Below are 27,792 nucleotides of genomic sequence, written 5' to 3' on the forward strand. Positions count from 1 at the left end.
TGTTTCCTTCGGTGTGCTTTTCACACCCATTCATTTAAACAGTTTTTTCCATACCCTTTTATTTGGTCTGTAGTAAAATCTAGATAAAAAAAACATGATCCGAGATCCTCACTCTCAGTTTGTGCATAAAAATAATCTGCACCATAATTCTCCCGTTTTATAAATGTATGAAATAAAACCAGAGAAAATAACATCCTTTAATCCAGACCAAATTAGATTTAGTACGGCTCCCTCCTTTATAGGTGCGGGGTAATCATCAGCACCGAGACCTGGATTAATCCGCGGGATAATATAGTCAGCCAAAGACTCGCAAAGTAGGTCACTGGAGATTTCTCAAGTTTTGCTTTTGTTTTCAGAGAAATTTGGTCCTCTCTCCCCCTGAACTAATTCGATAATACTGATAGACAGATCCTCTGGCTCTGTGGAAGACACAAGACCTGTGCTTATCCGCTGAACTCTGAGTAAAGGAAGTATCTCCCCTCCTAGGACTTTTACACATTTTGTTGTGTTACAGCCTGAAATTGTGACACATTTCAGTGGGATTGTTATGTCTTTGATTTACACAACCTACTCCACACTTTCAGTATGGGGATAAATGGTTAAAAAGCAGTTGAAAGACAACAACAACTGAAAAGTCTGAGTCTTTAAATATGAGTTTATTGGATCTGCGTCCATAAAAACAAGCAATCTGGAAAAAAAGAGGCTTTGAAAGAGTTAAATGGTGATGTGTACAGACAGGGTTCGAACAGTTAAACTGTGAGGGAAATACTTTTGTAAATGAATGAACGAATCATAAACGAATCATTAAGAACACATACATGTTATGAAAAGCTACAATCCATGAGAAGGTAACTGCGACATCATTTATAAGCTTGTGATTTAAAATATATAACCATCTAATCCCTCACATGACTAGAAACATTGTTGCAAAGGCAGCATCGGAAGATTATCATCATTCTGCAAAAATAACAATCGGAGATAGAGATACTCACATGAATTATGCAATATATTCTGTCGTACAGAGGCCTTTGCTGAGCTAACGCTAGAATAGGTGGCCGTGTTCTGCTTTTGTTCAGATATATTGTATTTAAACTGTCTTGATGGATGACAAAGAAGGAGGGCTGATGTGGGTTGGTGATAGTGTGGTTCAGTTTTCTGACTGAAAGCCAGAGATGTTGTTTGTGATCCACACGCAGGCAAACGTCTTAAAATAAAAGGCTGAGCACACGCCAAATCTAGGTCTTTGTGAGCTACTTTAGGTGAGACAGCGACACTTGATTAACTGTGATATTTATGGAACTATCTCGGGAGACATGTATCTGTGTCTGATAATATATGCACTATTTGCTAACGTGTGCAGAGGCGATGTAGAGTTTACTGAAGGGGGGGAAATAATTACCGTATAGAGTTATTGTAACAATCGGGCACGATGGCAGCGTTGATTACTATCTCTGTGCAGTTTGTGGCTGATGCGGAGTTCTGAAATTAGTGAATTCCTTTTAAAGTGGAATTCCTGAGAATTTTCACGGCTTTGTTGCCTGTTTTCCTCCTTTTGTTTGCACATGCTTTCCCATGTTTCTGACAACTGCAGTGTTGTTGGGGGGGAGTACAAAATATGCAACCTCTGAGACACTTCACTGTTAGTAATTATTTTCTCCTGACAGTGTCGTTCCAATAATGACAGTTTACACCACAAGGCCTGCAGGAACTTGCGCCACGTAATGTATGAATCTGTATGAGCTTCATTAGTCTGCAGTGACTGTGTGTGCGCTGTGGAGGTGCCAGGGGGATTTAGAGAAACGAGGACAGAATGAGGCGTCGCGATTGAGGAGGGCGGCACGACACCTACCCCGGGTGTGAGACGACATCGACGGCCGCCCGAGGTGGGAGACGGGAGAGCGCTGTGTGCCCCCCGCCACCCTGGGGTCTCTCGCGCTGAAGGTGTTTTACAGCCCACGCTGCGCTTATCAGGGGAGAGTGGAGTGCTAGGTGATCCCTGTAATTGGATCTCGGGTTGTTTTACATACACTCGGGGACATAGCCAGCTCTCCCAGACACAGGTCTCAGCCAGCGCAGGCACTTTTATCTTGCGCTGAAAGGTTAAGCTGCTGCTGGGCTTGGTGAGGCATACCGATGAGAGCTGGGTCCCTCCGCTGGGGGGATGGGAGGGATTGGGAGGTGGGTGATAAATCTCTGTGGAAGCTCTGTGATTCATTGTGGATGTACTGATATATGAAACTGAGACTGAAAAAGTATAGATGCAGATTTACATCAGGATTCAGTGAATATATCATAAGAACATAAGAAAGTGTCCAATGGAGAGGAGCCCATTCGCCCCATCGTGCTCGTTTGGTGTCCATTAATAACTAAGTGATCAAGGATCCTATCCAGTCTGTTTTTGAATTATCCCAAATTGTCTCTTCAGCCACATCGCTGGGGAGTTTGTTCAGATTGTGACGCCTCTCTGTGTGAAGAAGTGTCTCCTGTTTTCTGTCTTGAATGCCTTGAAGCCCAATTTCCATTTGTGTCCCCGGGTGCGTGTGTCCCTGCTGATCTGGAAAAGCTCCTCTGGTTTGATGTGGTCGATGCCTTTCATGATTTTGAAGACTTGGATCAAGTCCCCACGTAGTCTCCTCTGTTCCAGGGTGAAAAGGTTCAGGTCCTCAGTCTCTCAGTAGGACATTCCCTTCAGACCTGGAATAAGTCTGGTTGCTCTCCTCTGAACTGCCTCTAGAGCAGCGATATCTTTCTTGAAGTGTGGAGCCCAGAACTGTCCACAGTATCCAGATGAGCTCTAACTAGTGCATTGTACAGTCTGATCCTCACACAGAACCACCAGCCACTGCGGTTGTGGAGATAATGGACCTGGAAGTCTCCCTACCGTGTTCACATCCTGACCAGGTTCTGTGTCCAGTCCGGTGAAAGATGTCAGCTTGCGTTGCTGTCAGGCTGGGGTTGTGTCCTTGGGGCTGTTCAGATGTCCCTAGATCTTTATACCACTATCCACCATTGTGGCAACTCCAGGTGCTGATGACTGTCTGAACTCCACGGCGCATGTGTGTGCATGTATATGTGTGTGTGCTTTTGAATGTGTATGTAAGGAAATCTCTTGCTGACGATAAACCTCAGACACTCAGAGCTGTCTGTTAATAAGACTGATTAAAAACAGTACAGATGCTGATCTGGTCAACATCTGTTACATCTGCTCCCGGCTTCCCCCCCCAGTCCGTGTGCGTGTGACAGAGAGGGCCGACCTGACAGATGAACCCAGTACCTCTTGGCCATCTGGAGTAAGCAGCGTTAATTGAGCCACAATTATTTGTTTTTATGTTTTCATTAAATCTACGCAATGTCTTACCCAGTTTGTTTGAGGTTTGTTTTCCAACTGATAAATAATAAAGTCACCCTGAAGGACCTCCAGTTTTAGTCTTTGGTCTTAGTTTGGACGATTTCACTTTAAGTCAGTTCTTTTTCGATTCATCAAAGAACTTCAGAAAATGTTGCATTTTCACCTTTTCAGTTTTCAGTTGCTGTATTTAACCCTTCGCATAATTTGTAGGGCCCTGCAAGATCCACAGAGTCGAAGGCCTACAAATCTGGTTTTCAGAAAGAATAGTAGGCGTCCATCATCCCTCAGTATCAGGGGGACAACTTAAAATTAGGCAATCATTTGTGTGTTGATGACTTCAGTTACCCTCTGCATGAATGGTGTCGCTGCATCTTGCAGTGCGACTGAGCTTTCGGTTAATACGGTGGTTGGTATATTTTGCGGTGGTTTAAAAAGGTGTAACTGCTTGTACTGCAGTTATTTGTACGTGTTGACGAGCCATTGCTATTTTAGTCCTGCAGGGCGTTCAGACGTGAGACGGGCCTGCAGGAGCTGGCAGTGCAAAGCACGCGCTCGGATTGACACCCATGACGTGCCTTGTACCTTCTTATTTAAGGGCTTTTAAATCTCTTTTATTCCAGCTATTATGTTCATGTCATGGAAATCCAGAAGCATGAAACCTAATTCTGCCGGGTGTCAGAGTGCAGATGTTCGGCACGGCGGCTGAGTCTGGGACGCTTGACTTCGCCGGACGGCTGATATGTAGCGGGAGGGGAATCTGACAGTTTTAAATGCTGCTGGGGGGGTCATTGCCGCCGTGGTGAGAGCCGGTGAAAGCCTGTCTCCATAGCAACTGCTTGGAATGCTCGCGGGCCCGGAATCCTCGGCTCAGGTAGATACATTGAGCTGCCGCCCCCCGTCTCGCACTCTCTCTCTCGGGGGGGCGGATTGAAATTGGACCGAATATTGGAAAGAAGAACACGTGTTTAATTCAAAACTATTCAGCTGCAAAGATTCACCGATTGAAATGGAAGAGAAATATGTATGTTAATGAAAGAAAACACTAATATCTAATTGTAAAAGGAGACAGAGCTGAGAATGTGAACAGATGATCCCTTTCTGGTGCCAATTATTAAAAAACAAGTCATGTTTAATGTATTGAGATGTGGATATGGAAATGCTGATTGTGTGTTAGGGCTCTTGAACAGGCAGGGACTTTGTGCGTCTCCACAGAGCAGGTAGACAGGACACAAAGCAGGAGCTTGTGTTGTTTTATTTATACAGTGTCGCAGGGAGAGATATTCAAACACGGACAAAATAAAATCAGAGTAGAAACACTGGCCTAGCTCTGTTGCAGAACATCCTTTATCTGTGTCTCTTTCTCTCTCAGGCCGGTGATACGACACACCAGAGACCGTGTGCGTTTGTTAAGGTAGACTCTTTTACACAGACTACCTCAGGTTTAACAAAAAAATTTTGCTCTCCCTTCATTTCAAGGATCAATACCAAAGTGCCAAACTAGATTCTCCCTGTGTGTGTGTGTGTGTGTGTGTGTGTGTGTGTGTTTATGCATCCCCAAATAGGAGGGACCGAATCAAACTCCCGACTTGGCAAAGCCTTTAAATCCCATCTCACTGTTATTTTGTTGTTCCCCGGTAAACAGATGAAATAGATGAATAACAATGTTATTCCCAATGACCGGAAACCTTCCACAGTTGATGGTGACTCTTCTAACTTGGTTAATATGGTTTGAGCTTTAGTGACCTAATATAATGAAAAGGTACTTTAAAACAATCCAAATGCACAGAAGTGGGAAACAAAGCAAAAGTAACCAAAACATGTAAGGAATATACTTGATTAGAAAACTGCTGACACCGCAGTGTCTGATTTCTCTGTAGTCAGGCAGACACGTGCCAGTATAATAATACAAACAAATGAGGATGTGGGATCAAGTCTGCTTTAGTTTAAATGCGGTCAGTATTTTAGAATCAATAGACTGCTTATAGTATCCATGCTCCTCAGATTTCCTTTATTGATCGGGCCGGGCCTGCGCAAGGACGAGCACAGCTTCTATATTCTATATTCTATATTCTATTGCAGAGGGTCGGAAATCAATGAAACCTGCATCTCTCCGACTTGCAGCAGTTTCAAAACATATGTGTCTCGTTTCAAAACACACACATATCCTGTTCCCCCTTTGTACACCTCGTTCCTCAGCACGTCCCGGTGATACCTGGAGGATAACTCCACAGGAGCAGCAGACGAGCAAATCATTCTAATTAGAAACCGCTTCCCGGCAGCGCCAGGAGGCATCTCGGCGTCCTGGCTCACGTCCTCCCAGGTTTACTGATTCAGTTCCCTCCGGATAAAACCCCGTTCTGCGAGACGGTGTGGGTAGCAGTCCTGCCCTCTTGCTCTCAGCCCGTGTTGAGTAGCGCAAGATAGAGGGAGACAATTAATTGCTGCTGTAATGGTCGCAGTCGGCCTAATTAAATGTATAATGTTTTATTTTTCTCCCCCCGAACAGGTGGTGAGAATTCCTCACAGATCTCTGCCGAGACAGAGTGGGAGATGTCTTGAGAAGTTGCTCTCCGGGACTGAGAGAGGACTGTGAAAGCTCGGCTGCAGGAGCTCAGGGTCTGCGGTGGCTGTTTCTCTCAAGTTTTAAAATACCCACAAACCGCGAAGGCACGCAGGGAATGAACAATGTGAATACGCCGGGACTGTTGGCTGGGCTGCGGAGAAAACATCCTGGAAGATCCCGTTGAAGACTGACCCACTCGGATGGACCTCAAGGTTTTCCTGCTCTGAGTCACTGCTGTTCGTCCAGTAATTGTGAGTAACGGATTGCGCTGACTGCCTTTAACTCGTTGTCATCTTGAAATCGGCCTCAGTTCCTCTCCTCGGGTTCACTTGCCTCTTTCTCTCGGCCTGTACTTGTTCTTGCCAGAGGCTGAGGACATGTGGAGGATGAATGATGACAGAAGCATGTGTCTCTTAACAGCAAAGGCTGTTATGCAAATTAATACAATCAATGACCATTTGGGAATATAATGCACAGTACGAGGTTGTTGGGAATTATAAGTCAATATGCAGATTGTGTTTATGTCTGTTGGGGTTGTTCAGATATCATAGCTGAGAAGAAACGTTCGTACATATGACAGAGGATGGTCTTTTTAATTCTCACTTTGTTTGACATTTTGTTTTGGAGTTCTGTTGGAGATATAAGTCATAGAGAAAGAGGAAAGGTTTCTGAGAAGTTGCCGGCAGGTGGAAGCACCCGTGCCCGAAATGACAGGTGTCTGCCTTGTGTGTTTTTATACCAGAGAATAGAGCGACATCAGTGATTCAGAAGAGCTCAACTTCTCGTCAGAGAAACTGGAGAATAGACACATTAACTCTCTGGAGTAAGTGAGTTTAATGGGGAATTCAAGTGGAAATTATATGATTAATTAATCCTGCTGACAGAGTCTGGTGAAAGTACACGACGGCTTCGTTATCTGTTTTCCAATCTGCTGTATCTTGGTGTTTGACGAGTCTTGTATCAATTAAAGACGTGGACCCAGTTTCTTGGGTCATCCCCCTTGCAGGTTCCCCCCCCCAATTAAAAGTAATACCTGCTCACAAACCACTTGTATTTTATGAACAGTTCCCACAGAGCCAGAAACGCTAATTAGTTCAACACTCAATGTTTGTTCTGCCTTTCCAACTTACTCCAAATGAACTTGAGTTTAGCGTCCTATTCTGGTTCCTGTTGATTGTAAAGGAATGGGATCCCAGGAATAATGTGTGGTTTGGTTTGATGTTTATTAAATGTGTATGTGATTTATTTTTGAGTAATTGTGGCGACTGATTGTGTAGGGTTAACGCAGTCTGTGTGTTGCCAGAGAGGGGCTGATCTGGGACGTGCTCTGGGATCGTGTTGTGTTTCGCTTCCCTCTGGTTCAACACAGGAAGGCCCTCTCGCCCGCTGCACAGGAAGCGGCCGGCATCGCGGAGCAGATGGGACAGCCGCGTTTGCTTGCGTTGCACAAAAAGACTCCAAAGAAAAACCTTGGAAGAATGGTGGATGTGACCCAAATCAGACATCCCAGCGGCGGCCGTCCAAGCGCTGGCGATGGAAGGAGAGTTAGCATTAATCAAGACAGGAAAAGATGAGGGGAACTGTTTTTTTTTCAACTCTGGGAGTTTTTTTTTTATTCAGAGAGCAGTAGCAACTTCTGAATCTCTGACCAAGGAGGTAATTGGGTAGATAAACAAACAAAGTCATTAGGGGTTGAAGGACGCACTCTATCTTTGGTACTACTTTAATATATTTGCAATCGCTCTGACAGTCAAAGGAGGCCCATCTCAGCCAGACACATATTTGAATGTTATGTAATTGCTAAGGACCTATGAGATAGGAGAATATTTAATAACAAACATAGACCTACATATACTACACATAGAAATAATAATACTATACTACTAAAATGCTAAAATGCAAGATAGCCTTTCTTCATGCTATGGCTTTTATGGCGGCCATTAATAATTCATAGAGGGAACTTCATAAAAGACAGTGTTCACTGCTGGTCCTGACTGTAAATTTGAGTCGCGCCTCTGCATTGTGTGACAGTTTTAAAACACACTGTGCTTACAAGACCTTCGGGGAAATGCATGCGGCCACTCAAGTGAAGGCAGAACTATTTCTGCGTTTCCTGTCATGGTTCACATGGTCTCGGACACCATCTCGCAACACCAACTGCTACTGCAGATCTGGCACAACGATAATAATCATATACAGATATGATCTATACTATCTACACAATCAGTTGTTACCCTGTTTTAATAAGTATGTCCTGCATACTCAGAAATACCGAACTACAGCTGATGAGAAACCTCGAGGAGTTAAAACTATTCAGAGATCGAACTCGTAGAAATGACACTGTGGCTTTTTTCTTGGACCGTTAATGAAATCAATTGGCAAAAACAAACCTCTGACCGGGCACCATATGCCCTTTGCCAGAGCCTGGGACTAATTCAGGATCCTTAGATCATTAAAAAAAAAAAATCAGCCTCTTGGTGATGTCTTGCCTAATTGTCATTGTCCTGATTCTAGGTGTAACAGCCTTTGAGAATCTGTGCTGCCGTCTCTCTATGATTTAGGTGTCGTCCTCTCCTTGCGTCCCCACCGAGAAATTTTTAACCCATGATTCATCAGAATTGTTTACCCGCACAGGACCCCGCTGCCCCCGACTCAGTTTGCTGGCACGGCCGAGAGCCTGGATATCCAGCACATCCTGTTTCCCGTAGGATCCTGTTTGTAAATCTGCGGTGTGGAACACAATGGCCTTGGCCGGGAGCTAAACGTCAGCCCGGGCGCGGAGTCACCGTGACGTTCGGACCTCCCTGACAGTCAACCACAGACGCAGATGACAATCCCCAGCCCCTGTGTTGGAAACCGTGTGATTTAGGGATTTATTTCACTGGATGAATATTGTTTATGAAACTCCATGAAATCTTCCGCCTAAAACTGTGAAGATTCAGTCAGTGAACCCCAAATGTTGACACACTGACGCACTTTGCTTAGCACATAACTTGCAATTACTGGCCTGAATGATTATAATGATGATGATGTTAATGATTATTATTATGATCTGAATGTAATATTGAATCCAGTCGTCCAGAAAATATTTTCCATAAAAGCGAAAAGAAAGTGTTTATGTGTCGCCCTCCCTCTTGCAATTTTTCTCTCGCCTGTAAATGTTTGTAGCTCAGCCATTGATCGACAGATTAACGGATAGTTTTACTGCTCAGAATTTCTCTCTTCCAGGGAATACATTGAGCATTTGGTTCACTGCTCTCATATTTACTTCCCTCCAGATGTTTGTGTTTGTGCTTTTTTTTTAGTTAGTTATATATTCTTTTAAGTATTTATTAACCAGAATGACACACACACAGCTGAGAAATAACTGAAACAGAAACTGAGTTGCAAGTCTTTACATTTGAACATTCCCAAATCATTTTTATTTACAGAATTGAGAGTTTGTATGTGTTTGTCATGTTTTTTTTAATGTAAATCTTTCACAGATTATTCACAGTAAACCACAGAGAAAGGCAACAGAAAATGATCTGAATAGACAGAAAATTATGCAAATTTGCACTGTAATTGTATTGATGCTATTAAAAACACATTTGAGTACATATTAAATACATTTTAGTATTTAAAACAGGGTGTCGGTGTTTTTCAATGCAGGGAAAGTCAGGGCTCTTGATTAGAAAGATTATAAAAGGCTACTTTTGTTGTTGCTTCTCAATTGGTTGAACCTCTTAAACTCGCAGCTCTGGATCACATGATATCGCCGATGATGAGGAAATGGTATTCAGGGTCTGACTGTGGTTTGTGAATATCATAGAGAAGTCTGTCAGCTTCAGAAATAATATTGAATTGATATGCTGGTGCATTACACTTGATTCTGATGTGCTATGCGTTACATTTTCATGTGAAACGGTGCGCATTCAAGGCAAATCTGATTAATCAAGCATGTTATTTTGTTTTCTTTACAACGAATTACAACAAATGCAAGTGATTGTAAGGATGCATTCATTTCATGTGCAGAAGAGAAGCAAAGTCTTGGGATTCCTGTGATCGTTGAGGTTTAATAAATGGTGCCTTTTGTTGAAAACGTTGGTGGGGTCGCTGGAGAATGGTGATAATAACCCAAACAGATTACTTTTGAGATGTCCTCAACACGCGAAACCCTACAATCCATCATACTGACACACGTGTGCACTTCGGCAGTGTCAGCCGTGTCCAGGTCCTTCGCTGAGGGCAACTTAAACACAGTGGGTGAGACATTAAGCCTGTGCTATTAAACAAATCAGAAATAAGTAACATCCTCAAATGTTCCTCAGGCTGATCTCATTCCTGTATTTAATACATATTCTCTGCTGGTCACCATCGTGAAAGACTGAAATAGAAAGACAAAATGATGCAGGCAAGGATTTCTGAGAGGCCAACAGATGCTTTGTGTTGTCATTTGTTGTAAAAATGATTTACCCAAGGAATGTGGTGTCAGGATTGTTAGTGCTAAGGACTTGCTGATATGCCGATATCCTGAAAGCCAAGAAGCTCAGCAGAAAAATTCAAAGAGGTATTTTTTTTAGTCACTTCCTTTAAGGTGTGCATTTCCAGGGTTTGGGTTGGGTTTGGTTGCTGACGAAAAGATCAGGCCTAGATACAAGAGCGCTTTATGAAATCCCATCCTTTTTTGTACATATATATATATATATATATATATATATATATATAATCAGGGCTGCCACTGCAATGTAGTCAAACTGGAAGAGACATCACTGAACAGACATCACTTCTCCCTCACTGCAAACCGACTGACAGCTCCGAAACCTCACATTGCAGGTCCTGCCATCGCTACCAGTGGTAATCGCTTTCATCTTAGCTGAGTTTCTCATCTTGGTCTTGCCTCTGGAAGAGACTAGCACTTGCTGTTGTGTCTGAGGGCTGAGAAAACTCTCTTGACACTGTTTCTAGCTAGGAACGGAAACAGGTCAATCTTCAGTGGACCATCGTCAGACACAACCTGAGAATTCACGGTCTGTGTCACAGTCTTAATCGCAAGCTTCTCGCTCAGTTGTTTTCAGCTTCTTAACATGTTTCGGTGGTATATCGAGTTGCATGAGTATAGACAGCTTTTTTCCCCCCCTTCTTCTCTCATTTTTATGGACATGGACCCTTGTGTGTTATGCTTTTAAAGAGTCCCTTTGTGATCATGTGCAAATTCCTGCAGATTGAAGTGACTCTTCCTAATCAGACGAGTCCGTTTTCACAGCAGCTCAACGTTTGTTCTACTGAGCCGGCACGGCAGGGTTTTATTTTAATCGCCAGCCTAACGTGTAATCCCCTCAGCACTCGTATAATCAGCTTGTTCATCGGCTCCTGCGTATTGTTTTGGGGAAGATAGCAGCAGCGCGTTCAAAATAAGAATAACAACAAAGTGTCATGGAGTTGCGTTACACTCCTTTGGCCAAGATTAGAGATCTCTTTCTGTCAGCCCTGGAGGAGGGAAGTTCCCGTTGTCTTGTGTTTTTGAATACAGTCTTAAAGTCTGTGTGAAACTCTCTGTCAGAGACTGCCACTTAGCCCTGAGCTGCAGCTTTGGGTCATCTCACATTTGTTTCTGGGTATCCAAAAATAGACAGAACCCCCTCCTGAGAATAAAAACAGAGAATGATACTGCAGCACTCTCTCACGAACGCCACCGGAAATGATCATTGTGGGTCATACTTACTGCAAACGCAGGATTTACACCCGAAAACATTCTCTCTCTCTCTCCTCTTTCTGCCTCGTGATGTCTCACATGCGGCGCAATGCATGCTGGGTACGGTTGTATGCAGTAAATCTCAAGATCAGGGTAGATTTAGGGCTGTGTTCCTCAGTGGGAAGACATCACCCATCATTCTCTGACAGCTTTCAAACAGGCAGAGGTCAAGCGTTCTGCGTCGTCATGGGTTTGTTGTGCTTTTTTATTTGTTTATTCACTTTGGCGAATAATTACCGTTGCATCGCTGAGGTCCCACGGCGCTGCAGAAATGTGAATCGAATGTAAATGAGTTCAGATGGTCCCCACAAAGATCTAAAGACCTCTAATCTAGATCTAATCTAATAAAGATCTAATCTTCAGCTGTAAACATTTGGCTGAAATCAAGATTTGTTTTGTTTTTTAAGAGATAGTCGTTCCCTTAGTGTTATTTTTGCACATCGTGAGTAATGCGATGAGATGATGGGCCTGAATTAAATGTGAGGCACACGCCCCAAAACCACTTCGCTTCAGCAGGGTTGTGCGATTGTGTCTTTAACATCTAACGCCTTGTAGCACCCAGTAGCACTGTAAAAAAAAGGCACAATTAACAACTTCACATAGCAGAGGTCAAAACCGGTGACTGTTTAACCGAAACTTTTCACAATTTGGATCCTCTAGCATCGCCCAGGAGAAAACAAATTACTTCTCAAGTCACAATCTTTTTTGATTTATTCTTTCACAGTTATTACCAGCGGTAGCATTCACTGAAGCATGTTGCACAGTGACCACAATTAGCATTCTGTCGTGCTTTCAATGACTCGTGCGGTCCTCGGAGATTGTGCGTGTCTGTGGGGTCGAGCAGATACCTTGTTCTGCATGCGGCTTGTCCTTGGGTACAAGATAACTCCTGGTGGCACTGGAGAACAAAATAATGAATACATATCTTATTAAAATAGATTCCCACGGTCGGATTTCCATCAGTGTGTTGTGTGCGCAGTGTAATTAAGTCAATGTCTGAGGGAAATGAAGCATGCAGACAGTTTGTTTATGTTGACAAGTGCAATAAACAGATTGCTGAAAATATATGAAAAACGCGTATCTGCCGTTTGCTAGAGGAGATGCGATTGTTCTGATTTCCCTTTTTTGTGTGCCTTCGAAACGAAACCCTCCACCCTCTTGTGTGCTGCTCTTGCTTCATGGTTGTAGAAGTGCTGAAATGATGGTTATGTTTTCAAAGATAAAATAGTGCTTTTCATCAAAGCCACTTCACAGCAGCGATTTCACAAATATTTAATCTGGGAAGATTCAGTATCCTGCTGAAGTAGGCTTGGTTAGTTTTTAATTCAGGGTGTTATGGTGTGTTATTTATTCGAAGGAACTCATTGAGGAACTGACCTTTGATGGCTTTTCTGTTGTGGTAGAGTGTGTTCCACTCCAGGAAATTGTATTTTATTTCATTCATGGTTAATTGTATTGCCGTTGTACGGTTAGGTCTCTGAACTCAACAACTCAACAAAACCGAGACCCTGATTGTAGTAGGTCACGTTTTCAGCCGCATTTTCAATTCAGTAGTGGGACAATTGTTCGTTCAGACATAGCCACACAAGTGCTACATTCACATTTACAGTTTGGCCTCGTGATCATGGACTTCTCTAATTCCAACACGCAGTCTTCTCTACTGAAAGAGAACTACCGGAGCTTCAGCAAATTCTCCTACATGCACGCCCAGGTCTACCCGACACTCCTGTGCAACGTAGTCTTAATCCCCCTTAAACGGATTAAACAAACATCTTTGTTGTGGACAATGAGTAAACGATAAATTGATTGTGGCTGTGCCTCGGCTGCCGCTGCGTCTGGGATCGACGTGTGCCGATAGGTTTCCTTCACGGCGCTGTAACTTGATTCCACATGATTGCTCACCCCTGACACCCGCTGACAGCCGGGAGGGTGATGGGGTTAAAAGAGTTACCCTGCAAATAATTACCGGCCTTTTGGGATTAGACGACCCCCGAGTGTGCGGCAGCTTTCTGTTTTTTAATTCTCGTCAGTCTTCACTTCACTGTAAAATATCTTTTTCTAGCCACACTGTGTGAAGTACCTTGATGTGAAGAAGATTCAAACTCGAAATATCAGCTACTGGAGTTGTTACAGCTTTTTAAACCCTTGCTGTCCAGCCAGCGTCAATCTAGAGTCTATGGCAGGCCAGGAGCAACTGGTCACAGTCTACAAAACACTTTGACAAGGCCTCCCTTGTGGAGATAAAGCGGACAATGCCTTGAGTTATTAAATAATGCAGGGTAGGGGAAATAGTTACCATGCAGTATTTATCTTTCAGGCAGAGTGTCAGATCAATAGTTAATAGCTGAACAGGTTGTTTTGACACAGTGTTATATAATAGGTTTCCTGAATAAAGGAAAAATAAATGGTGGAATTTTCCTTTCACTCATTGTTGTTACTGGAATGTTTCTTTTTCCCTCACGTGTGACCAAAGCCCTTGTCTACTCACACAGGTTTCTATCAGATGAATTACAGGAATTAAAACAAACATGTTGATGTTTTGTTGGGAGATATTCAAGGGCACCCAGAGTGTGGTGTGGAAAGATGGCCAGTAAAGGTGAATAATGTGGTTCATGCCCATACATGAACACCCTGGTGTAAAAGTGAGCAGGGGACATCATAACAGAATAAATTATGGAAAGAGCCACACTGAACGTTATTTCTCAACGCCTCTCCGCAGAAAACGGATAATACCTCCTTTCTAAATCCGTCTCGGCGCTGAATGACCTCTGAAATCAGACAGACTGAGGCTTTCTTAGGGAGGATGGGGGAATTGGAGTTCAGAAGCCGTCTTTAACTAGAAATGCTTTCCCAGGTCCACTCTAAAGTGCTCTCTGGCAGTGTGGAAATGAGGCTGAATGGCTCGATAATAAGGATTTGGAAGGAGAGAAAAAACATCCGTCTGAGAGTGCCATTTTAATGAGTTTTCCCTTCTGTGTGTTTCTTTTTTCTGCTCTAAGTCTGGTCTGTTTGAAGGCCCTGAAATGCTCTGACAACTCTTTGCAGAAATCTCCTGCTGGTTGAATTATATATTGTCCGACTGTTTTTTTTTGTCTTGACATGCTTTTTGAATGGGTCTTAACACAGGACGACGGAGTCATTGTGATCTACATTTGTGTGGCTTCACCGAGACGTTTTTTGTTGGTAGTTTTAAGTAGCTTTTGAGTTTTCGTATCCGCTTAGGTCGGTCTCTGTAGATGCAAAAATATATCGGCATATTTAATTTTTCGTCTCAGTGCTGAAAGCTTTGAAATTTCCATTCTGGATTCTGAGCTGTGGCGTTTGCTACTGTAGGAATAAGACCGTTTGTGCTGAATGAATGTTAAATTCGTGGCAATGGCCTAGTATGAGTGTAGAGTCAAAAACAGAAGAAAAACAGTGACCCATTCACAGGAAAAGACGTCTGAAAAGCTCAAAGGATTGAGGGGACTTTGATGTTGTACAGTAGAGGGGTGGAGATATTCTTTGAATCAGCAACTGGAAACAAACAAACAAATAAATAAGGGGAAATACGCAAGATAAGAGTCTGCTCACTAATGAAGCCCCACGTGATCTTCCTGCGTTTCTGATACAGATTGAGCCGCTGACCTTTGCTTCCCGATGTCTGAGAGAGCCGTCTTCACGCGCCGCGGGTCTGCTGTTGTTAACGCCCCCTGCGTGTCGCAGTGCTGACGAGACACCAGGGATGTAAATCACTCTGATGGCCTTTTAACCAACAGGATGGATGTGAACGCCGGTGTTGCACACAGAAGCCAAGGCTGGAGAAAGACACACTCCTGTATAAGAGGCTTGAGGGAAAACAGATCATATTCAACCGCTTTTTAACACCACGGCAAATAGTCCTGATGCTGTAATTTGTTTAGAGACAGTTTTGTAAATCCGACTTGTTTTTCTTTCTCATCAGTGGTGCTGCTAAACATGCATTATCGCTGCACTGTGTGCGTGCGTCTTAGGAGAGTTCTTTGCAAGTTGTCGTTTTTCGGATCTTCTGCACAATGATGACAGTGGTTTGAGTTACTTATCTGAATCGTTTCTAGGAGACACTGCTACTGCATGTAATCATGTGTCTAACAATATAATTGTTCAATGTAATCTGAGCCCCGCTTGTGTGTGAAGGCCGTCTTTAATATCTTTACTAGGGCCAAAAGCAATGTAAATTATGAATTTGTAAGCAGTCCTTTTAGATCTAAATAGATTTATAAATAGCTGAACGTTGCTAGGATTATTATTATTTAGCAGATGCTTTTACCCAAGGTTACAAAGACTACAGGACTTTTACGTTGGACTTCACTGTGTTTTGAGGAATAAAAAGCCTGTGAAGAATAGCTGTGGACGGGTCCAGGGTTACCAGCAGGAAAAGAGGTGAACCGGACCGCCGTGTTTTTTCAGGTTGATAACTGCGAGTTATTAGATGAATTGCGAGAAAATATGCATTAGCCTGTTTCCTCTCTGTAAAAAGAGACTGGAGATGGAATTAGACTCCCAATGCGTAACAGTGCAAGCAAACTTCAAAACTAAATAAACTGATGAGATATACTATAGATATAGATAACTTTTCTTTATGGCAAGAACCTGTACATTGAACCTGTAGATAAAACTGAATAAAAATGTGCACAGTGCACCATAGTTGTGTGACACTGTGTTCGTTTCAGAATTTCTGTAAATGAAAAATGGACGAAAAAGGAAGCTTTTAAAGGGAACTGCTATTTTAAAGGCATGACTGACAAACCAGTCAGATTGTACAGAACCGCTGTACCCATAACAGTGTGTGTGAAGGGTGGGGGGGCAGCCAGGGGTACTGGATGCATATCCCCTCCCAGATCAGCACGTCTCTGTGTGAGGAAGTTGGACCCGTCCCAAAGGCCTGATTGCTTCTGATTTCATCTGTCCTGTGAGTAGGAAGTGAGTCTGGGTTTGGACTCCATTTGGCTCTGGTTTTCAGCCCCAGAAGCTGTTGCTGCGAAGGTCTTGTTCGCGTGTCACCGAGGTTAATGTGTCATCTTTTATTCTGAGGTTGATGTGTCTGCACATCTGTTTCTCACTAGCATATAAACCGCTGTGCTAAACCACAGAGTACAGCCCTCCTTATTAATGAGTCCTGCACAGTAACTTATATTGTAGGCAAATATCGCACACTTTGACATTTGCATTTCTGCTGTTTTGGCCATCGCTATCATTTATCTGCGTCAGGAATTAAAAGAAATTAGACTTATTTCTTTAAAAGCAATTCCAGGTATAAACAGTGTGACAAATGTAACGCTCCAGGCAGCAATTGGATTAAAGATATTGATGCATAGTTACACAGTTAGTTTTAGGTGATTTTAAACCACAAAGGTATTTCACACAGTGACTACCTTGTGTCATTATTACATTTCTCAATCCTACATCCGGAAGATTTCCTCTCCAACTCGAGCAATATTCAGGACGTTGCACTCGGACTAAACTGACTGAAAATGTGTTCTGGGAGGGAAATCGACAGCTCATGCCCTCAAAAAGAGAGTCTTATATATAGAGGGAAACAGGGTTATTTCTACAGAAATCCCGAGGCAAATACTCTCAAATTAGGTTTAAAAAGGAGGGCACAATTATGTTCAAATGCCTCGGTGAAAAACAGAAATACTCAATGACCCAGTTTCGTTTTGTACCATTTGCCAACATGTAGCGTTCCATGGCAGAGGGAAAAACCAAATCCAGAAATGATCGGGTCACTTGTGACCATAAACCCCAACCTGGAGCTCAATGAGCTTCCCTCGTGAAACACTGACGGAGACTAAATACCATGCAGTTAAATTGACAGTTGACAACAAATTAGGGAAATCGAGTGGTTAGTAAAAACAAAGGTAAGTGTGCCTTATCACCTTGGTTTTCAGTTCGATCGGTGTGGGTGTAAACGATGTACAATAATGTGTTTAGACTGCCTATTTGGTAATGAAATTTGGGAGATACAGTTCATAGAAACAGAGGATGGATGTTAAGAACAACTTGTATCAGTTTACAAAATACCTGCCAAAGAGAAGGGTCTAGTCAGTCCTGAGTGAATGGGATCTTGTCTGCCTGACTCATAATTTATTTACTCTACTATATTGGCAACGGCTACTCCCTCCGTGTCACTAGTGCATTAGAGGCTGCTGTTTGAGGTTTAAGGGTGAACGCTGCAGTGGCTGTGTTTATTGGACGCCCTCCAGTGCTCCGGAGCGGCAGTGACAGGGAGTGAGCCGTCAGCGCCGCTCAGCAGGCGAGCAGGCCGGAGAGAGCGGGGCATGGCAGGCCACTATCTGACACTCTCAGACCACGTTCGGGGTAAACAGGCATCCGTTTCCCTCTCGCATTGTGAATCGGATGATGTTTTCTGTCTTTCTCGCTCAATTTGGTCTCTGTTCCTTTCATAAGAACATAAGACCATAAGAGAGTGTCCAATCGAGAGGAGGCCATTCGCCCCATCGTGCTCGTTTGGTGTCCATTAATAACTGAGTGATCAAGGATCCTATCCAGTCTGTTTTTGAATGATCCCAAATTGTCTCTTCAGCCACATCGCTGGGTAGTTTGTTCAGATTGTGACGCCTCTCTGTGTGAAGAAGTGTCTCCTGTTTTCTGTCTTGAATGCCTTGGAGCCCAATTTCCATTTGTGTCCCGGGTGCGTGTGTCCCTGCTGATCTGGAAAAGCTCCTCTGGTTTGATGTGGTCGATGCCCTTCATGATTTTGAAGACTTGGATCAAGTCCCCATGTAGTCTCCTCTGTTCCAGGGTGAAAAGGTTCAGTTCCTCAGTCTCTCAGTAGGACTTTCCCTTCAGACCTGGAATAAGTCTGGTTGCTCTCCTCTGAACTGCCTCTAGAGCAGCGATGGAGAGCTCAGTTTTGTCCCCTTTCTTGTGGATTGGTATGACATTTGCTGTCTTCCAGTCAGTTGGCACATCCACTGTTCTAAGTGTCTTTTGCAATATTTGAGTTAGTGGCCTATAAATCATTTCCCTCATTTCTTTAAGTTCTGTTGGAAATATCCCATCTGGCCCAGGTGATTTGTTTGTTTTTAATTCTGCTCGTCCCTTTAGTACCTCCTCCTCATTTATCCTGATCTCTCTTAGGGTTTGACTGGACTGATTGTCAACCTTCTTTTCTTTTGTAAAAACCTCTGTGAAATAGTCATTTAGAACATGTGTCACATCTTGTTCGTTTTCCAAGATTCTTCCATTTTTGCCCTTTATCTGTTTCACTTCCTCCTTTATTGGCCTCTTGCTGTTGTAATACTGAATTATAATATAGTTTTAGCTCCAAGAGCTATGTTTCTTTCTATTTCCCTCTTTGCTTTCCCTTCGACGTTTGCTGAAATTACAGTGACTATTTCTGTGGTGGACTGTTTTCCCACTACACACTGCTGTTAAAAGAAGGCACTCCGGGAGGATATAAACAGACTCCCCCCATGAAGTGTCGATCCTTCTGAACCTGAGATGGATACATGCCTCCCGACGGACCGGCACTGATTACGATTCCGCCGCCGGCAAGATGAATTTGAATAACCGCCCCGGTGAATATGATTCACCTGGGCTGCCTGCTTGTGAGCGCACAGAGATGTCACAGATGTTTGAACGGTGTTAAGTGTTTCAGGGCCCTCGCCCGCCTCACACAGGGCACAGTCTGCACACCAGCTTCGTTTATGCCGTGCTGTCAGAACGGTAACTTGCAGAGAGAAAGAAATCACTCATTTTGTTCCTGCTACTCAACCACTGCTGCTTCCACATGTGCTCTTACTTGTACTGCTACTACTGCATCTGTTATTAACATTGTGCAAGACATTGTCAATAACCGCTTTTAAGAGTGAAAACTATCAGTTTCTAAGCTTAGATAGTGGTACACCATGCTTGTCTAATTCTTTCTGTGAAGATGTTTTTTCCCCCTATTTCTCTTGTTCTGTGTGAATAGTTAAGAAGCATGAAATCCTAATAGTAGGTTGCATATTTTCCAGGCTGTTGTAAAGGCATAGACTATTGTGATGAGGTCATGAGGGATGCAACATGCAGGTCATTCCTAAAGCATTTAGCAGCTCTCCCAGCGGGACACGGGGCTATAAACAAACAAGCTGCAACGGGCCATGAATCAGCCTCCTCTTCCCAACCACTTACAATTTAAAAAATACAAATTGTTTGGGAGGGTATTTCCATTCTGACGCTCAAAACGAAGAGCAACAAATCCAGTGGGAAATCTCTTCTACTCAAATGAAACGACAATCACACATTCCGCATACAGGCCTTTCTGGAGCAGGAAGGACGCAACAGGAGAGCAAAATGGTTCGTGTTTTTGTGGGACCTGAGAGGTAGACATCGTGTTCCTGACTGGTGACTCGGATGGCATTTGGCACCATTTGAGAGCCCGGTGTTGTTGTTGTTGTTGTTGTTGTGGCTATATGGCGCTCCTGACCGTTGGGGTTACGGGAATTTCCTGACACTGTCGCTTGATTTCTTGGATTCTTTTCAGTTCCTGATAATGCTGACTTTGGATGCATTTGTTTGTACACATAGGATTTTTATAAGCCAGTCTAAAATGTGTACCCCAGGAAATCTTGCACAGTCTACAGTAGGAAAGAAAATGGAAATGAATCGACAAGGTTGTGTCATCTAGTGTCTCTGAAGCACAGCAATATATCTTGAAAACAGCTCTATATTCTTGATCGAGTCAATCTGCAGAAGATATTGATTATTTTAAAGGTTATTACTAAAACACAAGGCATCTTGTTGGAATAATGAGACACTTAGATCCAAAGGACACTCGAGAATGAAACATATCATCATAAATATCAGGAATATTGTGGTGACTTATTTTGTTGGTATTACCAAGTGTAAACTTGCTAGCATGACTTTATTTGTGTGGTTTGTCTGCCCCCCTATGGCACAGAAAGATATTGCACTCTGGATGTTTTGGTTTTGGTTTTAGTGCTGTAGTGGAAGTTCATTTATTGCTTGCTTGCAAATATATGCTTCATGAATTTCCTCTTTATCTCTACTATATATATTTCTAATATATATATATATATATACTTTGAGATAAAAATGTTGAACAGAAAAACATTGAAACCGTTTTTTACTTTGAGATAAAAATGTTGGACAGAAAAAATACTGAAACTGTGGTCAATCTAATTTAGAAATATCAGCTGTTGTTTAATTTAAACCAAGTACTGGTGCATTTAATTATTATACTGCATTATTTGCATTGGATTTGGTGGCATAATCAATGCACATACTTTTATTGCTGCAAACCTACACCTAAACCTTTACTGGTTCTACCTCAGCAACTTGATCCAAAGCATTATTTGTAGAAATTAAGGTGCAGCACAAAGCATTGCTCAGGTATTTCGCCTGTAGCAGATCTTTTCCACTCCAGCGAATGAGTCAGCGGTAATGCAAGCAGAGTCAGGGCAAGTATGTGTCTCTGAGTTTGTGCTGGGATTCCAGTCCTCAGAGATCATGTGGTTCCTCACAGCGTGTAGTAAGAGCATGTGTGTCAAAGATGTGGCTTAATTCAGGCAACAACATAACCTAGAAACACAGAAATGTTAATCCACCACAGAAAAATGAAGTCTCAGTTGTTGTTTGGTTGGGGAAGCATTAACGCGCTGAGACACAGCACAGCTGATATCTTTAAAAATATACTTACAGACGTTTAGCAAAAAGAAAAGGCTTAGCATGTAAACACTTTAAAAAACAAAGAATTGCTTACTAATAAGTTTGTTTTGCACTTATCTGCAGTAAGTTTATCTGCAGTAATTGCAATTATTACATTAAACAAAAATACATCAGAAATGACTTCCCTATTTTTGTTTCCCGGTTCCTCTGGCAGGAAGCAGAGTTTTGCTCGGTCTTCGTGTGTATTCTGGGGCTGTGCTTTGGGCATCTGAACTGTGTATGAACGTGCACCATACGAGACAGAGCCCGGTGGTTAAAGAAAGAAGCCATGTTCTCGTTTCATGATGTTTAAAACCATGTTCCAGCTGAGATTGAGCCAGATTAGGTGCCGATCCTCAGCTGCTCTGATCTGTGAACCCTTATTCAAACACTCTGTGAGCTCCTGTCCGTCACAATTTTGTTTTAAACATCTGTGAAACATAATTGTGCCTCCATGTTTGCTAACCCAGTCTGATACTTTTTCTGTTAAAGCATGTTTTAATGAGAAGTCAGCAATATTTTATTTTATCTGATTGTCTCACATCTCTTTATCTTAAGGGTTTGTCTAAAAGCATGCTTGTGAACGGACAAAACAAATGATTAGACAGAAAATAGAGGAGCATCTTTATGAAAATCATATTCTTGGAGATAGTCAACATGGGTTTAGATAAGGCAGATCATGTCTTACTAATCTATTAGAGTTTTTTGAACATGCAACTGCAGCTGTAGATCATGTGAAAACATATGATATGATATACTTAGATTTTAAGAAAGCTTTTGATTATTTTCCACACCAAAGACTGATCCTCAAATTGGAAGCTGTAGGCTTCAGGGTAATGTAAGTAGATGATTATGAACTGGTTGATGTCTAGGAAACAGGGTGTCGATTAGAGGAGTCGCTTCTAACTGGAGTGAGGTTGTTAGTGGAGTTCCACAGGGATCAGTACTAGGGCCTTTGCTTTTTCTAATCTATATTAATGATCTGGACTCTGGGATAGTTAGCAAACTTGTCAGATTTGCAGATGATACTAAAATAGGCAGCTCAGCAGATACAATCTCAGCAGCACAGGCTATTCAAAGGGACTTAGATAATATTCAGTTCTGGGCGACACCTGGCAGATGAAATTCAAAGTGCATACAAAGGTAATACATGCAGGTAACAAAAATGTCCACTATAATTACACTATGGGAGAAATAGAACTAGATTAAGTAACGCATGAGAAAGACCTAGGAGTCAATGTGGACTCCTCACTTTCTCCATCCAAACAGTGTGGGGAAGCAATAAAAAAGACAAACACAGTGTTAGGGTATATTGTCAAAAGTGTAGAATAGAGAACAAGGGCAGTGATGTTCAGACTGTACAATGCACTAGTTAGAGCTCATCTGGATACTGTGGACAGTTCTGGGCTCCACACTTCAAGAAAGATATCGCTGCTCTAGAGGCAGTTCAGAGGAGAGCAACCAGACTTATTCCAGGTCTGAAGGGAATGTCCTACTGAGAGAGAGAGAGAGAGAGAGAGAGAGAGAGAGAGAGAGTTGAACAAACTCCCTAGCTGAAGAGGCTGAAGAGACAATTTGGGAACATTCAAAAACAGACAGGATAGGATCCTTGGATCACTTAGTTATTAATGGACACCAAACGAGCACGATGGGGCGAATGGGCTCCTCTCCACTGGACACTGTCTTATGTTCTTTATGACTGTAATATGAATTATGGAATATTATTGAACACAAGTGTGAGGGTGTAAACTATTAGGCTAAGTTGCTGATGTATTGAATGTAACTCTAATTTTGAACAGAAATGCGTATCTGTTTAGAATTTGTACACTGAACTCTTTCATTGATGTCCTGTTCTCTTCGCAGTCATGATGGTCCCACTCCTGCTGTGTCTGGGGGTGACAGCGGTGGTGGCGGAGAACGTGACACGTAACAACACTCTTGGTAAGAACTCTGTGTTTGTCTGTAATTGTGATCCTGCCCAGTGTTTACGTCTCACAGTCTTAGTAACGAATGACACAGAGCTGGGAAAAGCACCCATTTCATTCACAAAGTGTTTGACTCACTGACCGATGCGGGAATAAGGAAACGGTCGCATTTTCCAGATTCAGAGCTCTGTATAAATAACCACGTTTCAGTAATAAGTCTGAGTACTTTTGGGTTTGTTTTTCTGAAGGTTGCGCACAGAAAGAGCTGTGTGTGTCCTTTCTAAATCACCACTTTCTTTCTAACTATATGTTGTGGTAGCTGATGTGTGCGGGTGTTTATTAAAGGGGACCAGTGGGTACAGGGGTATATTTTTACCTGGTACACACCAGAAAAAAAACAAGTTCTGTGAAAACTCCAGTGTTTTCCTCACCATTTTCATCTGGAAATAACAACCAAGTGGTTTGAAGCACCACACTTCCAATAAACACAGATCTGTATTTTCTACATTTACTGCTTGGGGCACAACAGAGCTGCAGTAACTCATTAAACCAGGCCCCAGCTTAGGCCTATAATCAAAGGCCTAGCACCACACTATCCATCCATTATTTATGTGTGTATTTGTTGTTCTAGTTGCTGTTGCCGGTACCTTGAGGTAGAACCAATCAAAACACCGACCGAAACGCAAATCGCAAAATTACAAACCCTGTATTTTACTGTTAGACACTTTCTGCTACTTTTAAATAAAAACACAACAGGGTACTCTGGGCAAGTCTGTCTTTTAAAGGGTAAATGTGTAATTTAGGATGTGTGGGCAGGTCGAAGTTTTGATTCAGTCTAGTCGGCTTTTGTCAACTTTTCTAGTTTTTCTTCTTCTCCTGTCTCTAATGGTCTTCCCTTCATCCCGTCCAGAAAACGGAGATGGTTTAAAACAGGAGCACATCCTCCCCTCGGTCCTGGTCATCTTCCTCCTCCTCATGATCATCGTTCTGTTGGCCGTTTACTTCCTCAGGTAAGAGCCCCGCTCCTCCTCCTCCGCCTCCGCGGCTCTCTGATCAGAGGCCAGATTAGCAGCGCAGCGGCCCGTGACGTCAGCTCCCCCCTGGGCGAGGCGCGGATCAGCAACAGCTGCAAAAGTGAAACCAAGCTGCGAGGCAGAGCGAGAGGCACACGCTCACAGCCGTGGCAGTGTGTCTTGTGGGGAACGTTGTGTGTGTGGTCTGGCTGAACCTGGATTTCTGATGAGAAAGAACAAGTTTTCCAGTTTTAGATGGTGTGTTCTTCCTTGGTGTACCTTTTCCGATGGCAGCTGAAGGGAGTTTGTGAGCTTTTCAGACTAAAGATTTCTTTTCCTGTTTGTGTTTCTCTCTCTCTCTCTCTCTCTCTCTCTCTCTCTCTCTCTCTCTCATGTACCTGACAGGTTTAGAAACCAGAGGAAGGCAGTTGTCACGACTGTAGACAAGAAGATACCAAATGGCATTTTGGAAGAGCAAGGTAAGTGATTAACTTATTTGTTATTCATTGGCCTGTATTTGAGTGTGAGTCAGTGAAAGTGCACAGTTTAAAGCCTATAAAACAGGTTCTTAATGTACAGAAACAGTTTTGCTGAAGTGTGACTTGCTGACTTCCTGTGGGGTCCTGTTCGCTCTTCATATGTGCGCTGTGACGGATCGAAGCAGGAGATTTCTGACTGAATATGCGCTTCAACGGTTTGGGTTATTTTATTTCTTGTAAAGGAGGATGAAAAGAGGGCAAAATGCGCTCCACAAGCGCAGCCGTGCTGTTTTTGCTCTTCATTTGACGGGAATTATAACGGCCGAGCCACTTAGTTACACGGACACTGTGGACCCGACAACGCGTCCGCTCCGGCGCTGTTTCCTATCGAGAAGATGAGGCTCGGTTCTCGAACTTTTTATCACGTAGGATAGGATGCGGGGAACTGTGTCGTGTGGGGGACGCTGATTCTGTCAGATGCTGGTTTATGCTCTTTGAGGAAGCTCTATCATGTGCACCTCGTCTGAATTAAAAAATATCTGCGATTTCCAACGTTCTTATCTGCCAGCTTGACTGCTTTTGCTTTAAAGGTTAATACAAATAAGCCAAAGCTTGAAGAAATGAAAGAACGCTAAGGAAATGTTGGGTCTCATCGCTTGTATGATTTCAAGTTCTTCCGCCTCTATTCACTTGATTTAATTGGGAGAAGAGTGCTTTGCCTTGTTTATTATTGTTTATTTAAGCAGTTCCACTTTTTTCAATTGTTATTCCTAAACATCAATCAAAACCTATAGAAAACACAATATACCAGCATGTGGCAACTTTTTACTTTTTTTCTCCATGATATCCTCCAGGTAGCTGCGAGAAATTGATTTGAGTTCATTCACTCTCCTAACGAATTCAAAATGTGAATAGATGCGTTCGATGGAGAACAGTCTCTGCTGACCTACATACTAAGCTCTTGGCTTCCCTTGTTTTGTGTGTGTGTGTGTGTGTTTTTTTTGTCGTTGTGTTATGTTGTAGAGTTCATTAAAGTGTGTGGCGACAGTGCGGGAGTGCTGAGCACGTCTTGCTCGCAAGGTCAGGTATATCTACAGATCCTGCCACTGACAAACCTCTCCAAAGCTCCCGCTGCTTATCTGACATTTCATTTTTAATCTCCGCTTGCTAACCAGAGGCCAGAGGGTTGCGGTTTAACGGGTGGCATGAGTCCTGGTTGAGTGCCGGGGCAGAGGTGCTTTTTCTTAAAGCTGATTTCTCTGCAGTTCAGTGTTAAGCCCCTTCCCGGCGATGCCGCTTCGCTCCCAGGTCCCAGTTTAACCGCAGCTCTCGACACACAAACTGTCCGTGTGCGCTGCAAACCTACTGGCTCCATCCCTCGCTCTGCAGGGGCTCGAACGGCTGTAACAAGCATGAGCATACAGGCCCGTCCGGCTTCTATACACTCCTCCTGCCAGCATTTATTTCGCAGCAAGCTTTTCAGAGCGGCCCGGGGAGGGGAAGGGATTGTTCGGGGGGTTTGTGTATCTTTTAAATCGCACGCCCTGATGGTATGCCCAGTTTGCTTACACTGGTAGGATGGGCCTTAACAACGGCTGATGTGTAAACACCACAGAGAGAGCCAATTAATAGGTTAACAGCTAATACTGCAATAACACGAGCTTTGTCCGGCAAAATGAAACCTATTCAATCCAAATCCTGATCTAGTTTGTGTAGAAAATGCATCCAACAACGCTAATGATCCTCACAGGGAAATCAGTCCCATCTATCTTTGTTTCATCTAACCGCTCTTTTAATTTGGAGTAGATTAAATCCTAACTGTGTGTCCGCTGATACATGCAAGTGATATGATATAATATTGACTGATTGAGAAGCTATAGATTGACAGTGTCCTAATTTTTAAAGGGGTATAAACTGGCCCCTCTGTGGCTAACCCAATCCACACCCTCCCTGGCCAGTGTGCGGCCGATTTGGCGCTGTGCCTCCCTGTGATTGTCACTAACTCTGTGCCCTGACGCCTTGCAGAACAACAGACCGTGGTCCTCCTGCCCAGAACCCCCACCGTCTCCAAGAAGTACCTGCCGCTCCCCGTGGGCAACGTGGAGGAGGAGTTCAGAATCCGATCGGCAGATGATGGCAAGCTGTTCCGGGAGGAGTTCAATGTACGTGGCTTCCCCTCGATCTGAATTTGAATAATCCTAGTATCTGAAGAGCACATTTCCCCCATACTCCTTCACTGGCTGCTTATCGTCATTTCTGTGGAACCGCACTGCGTTTGGGTTTGTATAAAGGTCATAGTGCTGTGTGGTCACAAACCCAGGAGAAAAACACAACCAACCATGTTTATCTTCTAGCTGTTTAGCTACTTATCATAATTTGTTACATCTGCCGGTCGTAGAGATTTTCTGGTCGAGTGCTTGATGTCATCGGAGATGTATTTTGCGCTGGGCTGGATTTCTGATAATTATCTCAGGATGAACTCCTCGACTCTCGTGGCTCTTGATTTTAAAAGCGGTTATTTTGGTTCCAGAAGACGGAAACGAACCAAAATGTAAAGTATTTTCTTCAGCCTAAGCGCTAAACATCTGTCCCCTTCACAAACACTTTAATATTGAACTGGATACCCATTACCAGAAAAGGTTGTAGCCGATACAGACTCTATTTCAACTGTGTTTTGAATGGACAGATTTGGCTTTTTAAGATGCTCGCTTTTTGAGCCGAAGTCACATTGGTATTGCAATAATTGTCGCACAACATTACCTTTAGTCAATGATGAGACCCCTGTCTAAGTCTGAGGAGTAAAAAAAGATGCTCTATAGACTCAGTTTACTTCCTTTAATGTGAGGTTAGCCTCAATATTTACAGCAACCTATCTAACCTCAAAAACACGTGTACAACCCTGTGAAACGCCTGCTGCCCGACGCCATGAAGTGAACGTTTTATGCACGAATCGGCTTCACCACAAGGTAGCACAGTCTGAGCAGCAATTTCACAGCTATAGCTGTAAAGACAGTTGGGCCTTCAGTTGCTGGTGGT

The 27,792-nt window shown here is 43.1% G+C and overlaps 1 protein-coding gene across 6 annotated transcripts in view; it reads left to right on the plus strand.

The window, feature by feature from the left end:
- The window catches only part of ptprea (protein tyrosine phosphatase receptor type Ea), a 65,437-nt gene that overhangs the window by 24,217 nt on the left and 13,428 nt on the right, over nucleotides 1-27,792 (plus strand). For 3 of the 6 annotated variants that reach the window (XM_066692797.1, XM_066692795.1, XM_066692796.1), the window contains exons 2-7: nucleotides 5,856-6,163; nucleotides 23,203-23,280; nucleotides 24,175-24,274; nucleotides 24,683-24,756; nucleotides 25,780-25,836; nucleotides 26,782-26,918. In XM_066692797.1, coding sequence (XP_066548894.1) covers nucleotides 23,205-23,280; nucleotides 24,175-24,274; nucleotides 24,683-24,756; nucleotides 25,780-25,836; nucleotides 26,782-26,918 — 444 coding nt within the window. In that variant the 5' untranslated portion in view covers nucleotides 5,856-6,163; nucleotides 23,203-23,204. Of the gene's footprint in view, nucleotides 1-5,855; nucleotides 6,164-23,202; nucleotides 23,281-24,174; nucleotides 24,275-24,400; nucleotides 24,536-24,682; nucleotides 24,757-25,779; nucleotides 25,837-26,781; nucleotides 26,919-27,792 lie in introns of those variants that run through there. The other 3 variants (XM_066692798.1, XM_066692799.1, XM_066692800.1) reach the window with 3 other exon arrangements.

Source organism: Amia ocellicauda, chromosome 20 (assembly GCF_036373705.1).
Source record: "Amia ocellicauda isolate fAmiCal2 chromosome 20, fAmiCal2.hap1, whole genome shotgun sequence".
Lineage (NCBI taxonomy): Eukaryota > Metazoa > Chordata > Actinopteri > Amiiformes > Amiidae > Amia > Amia ocellicauda.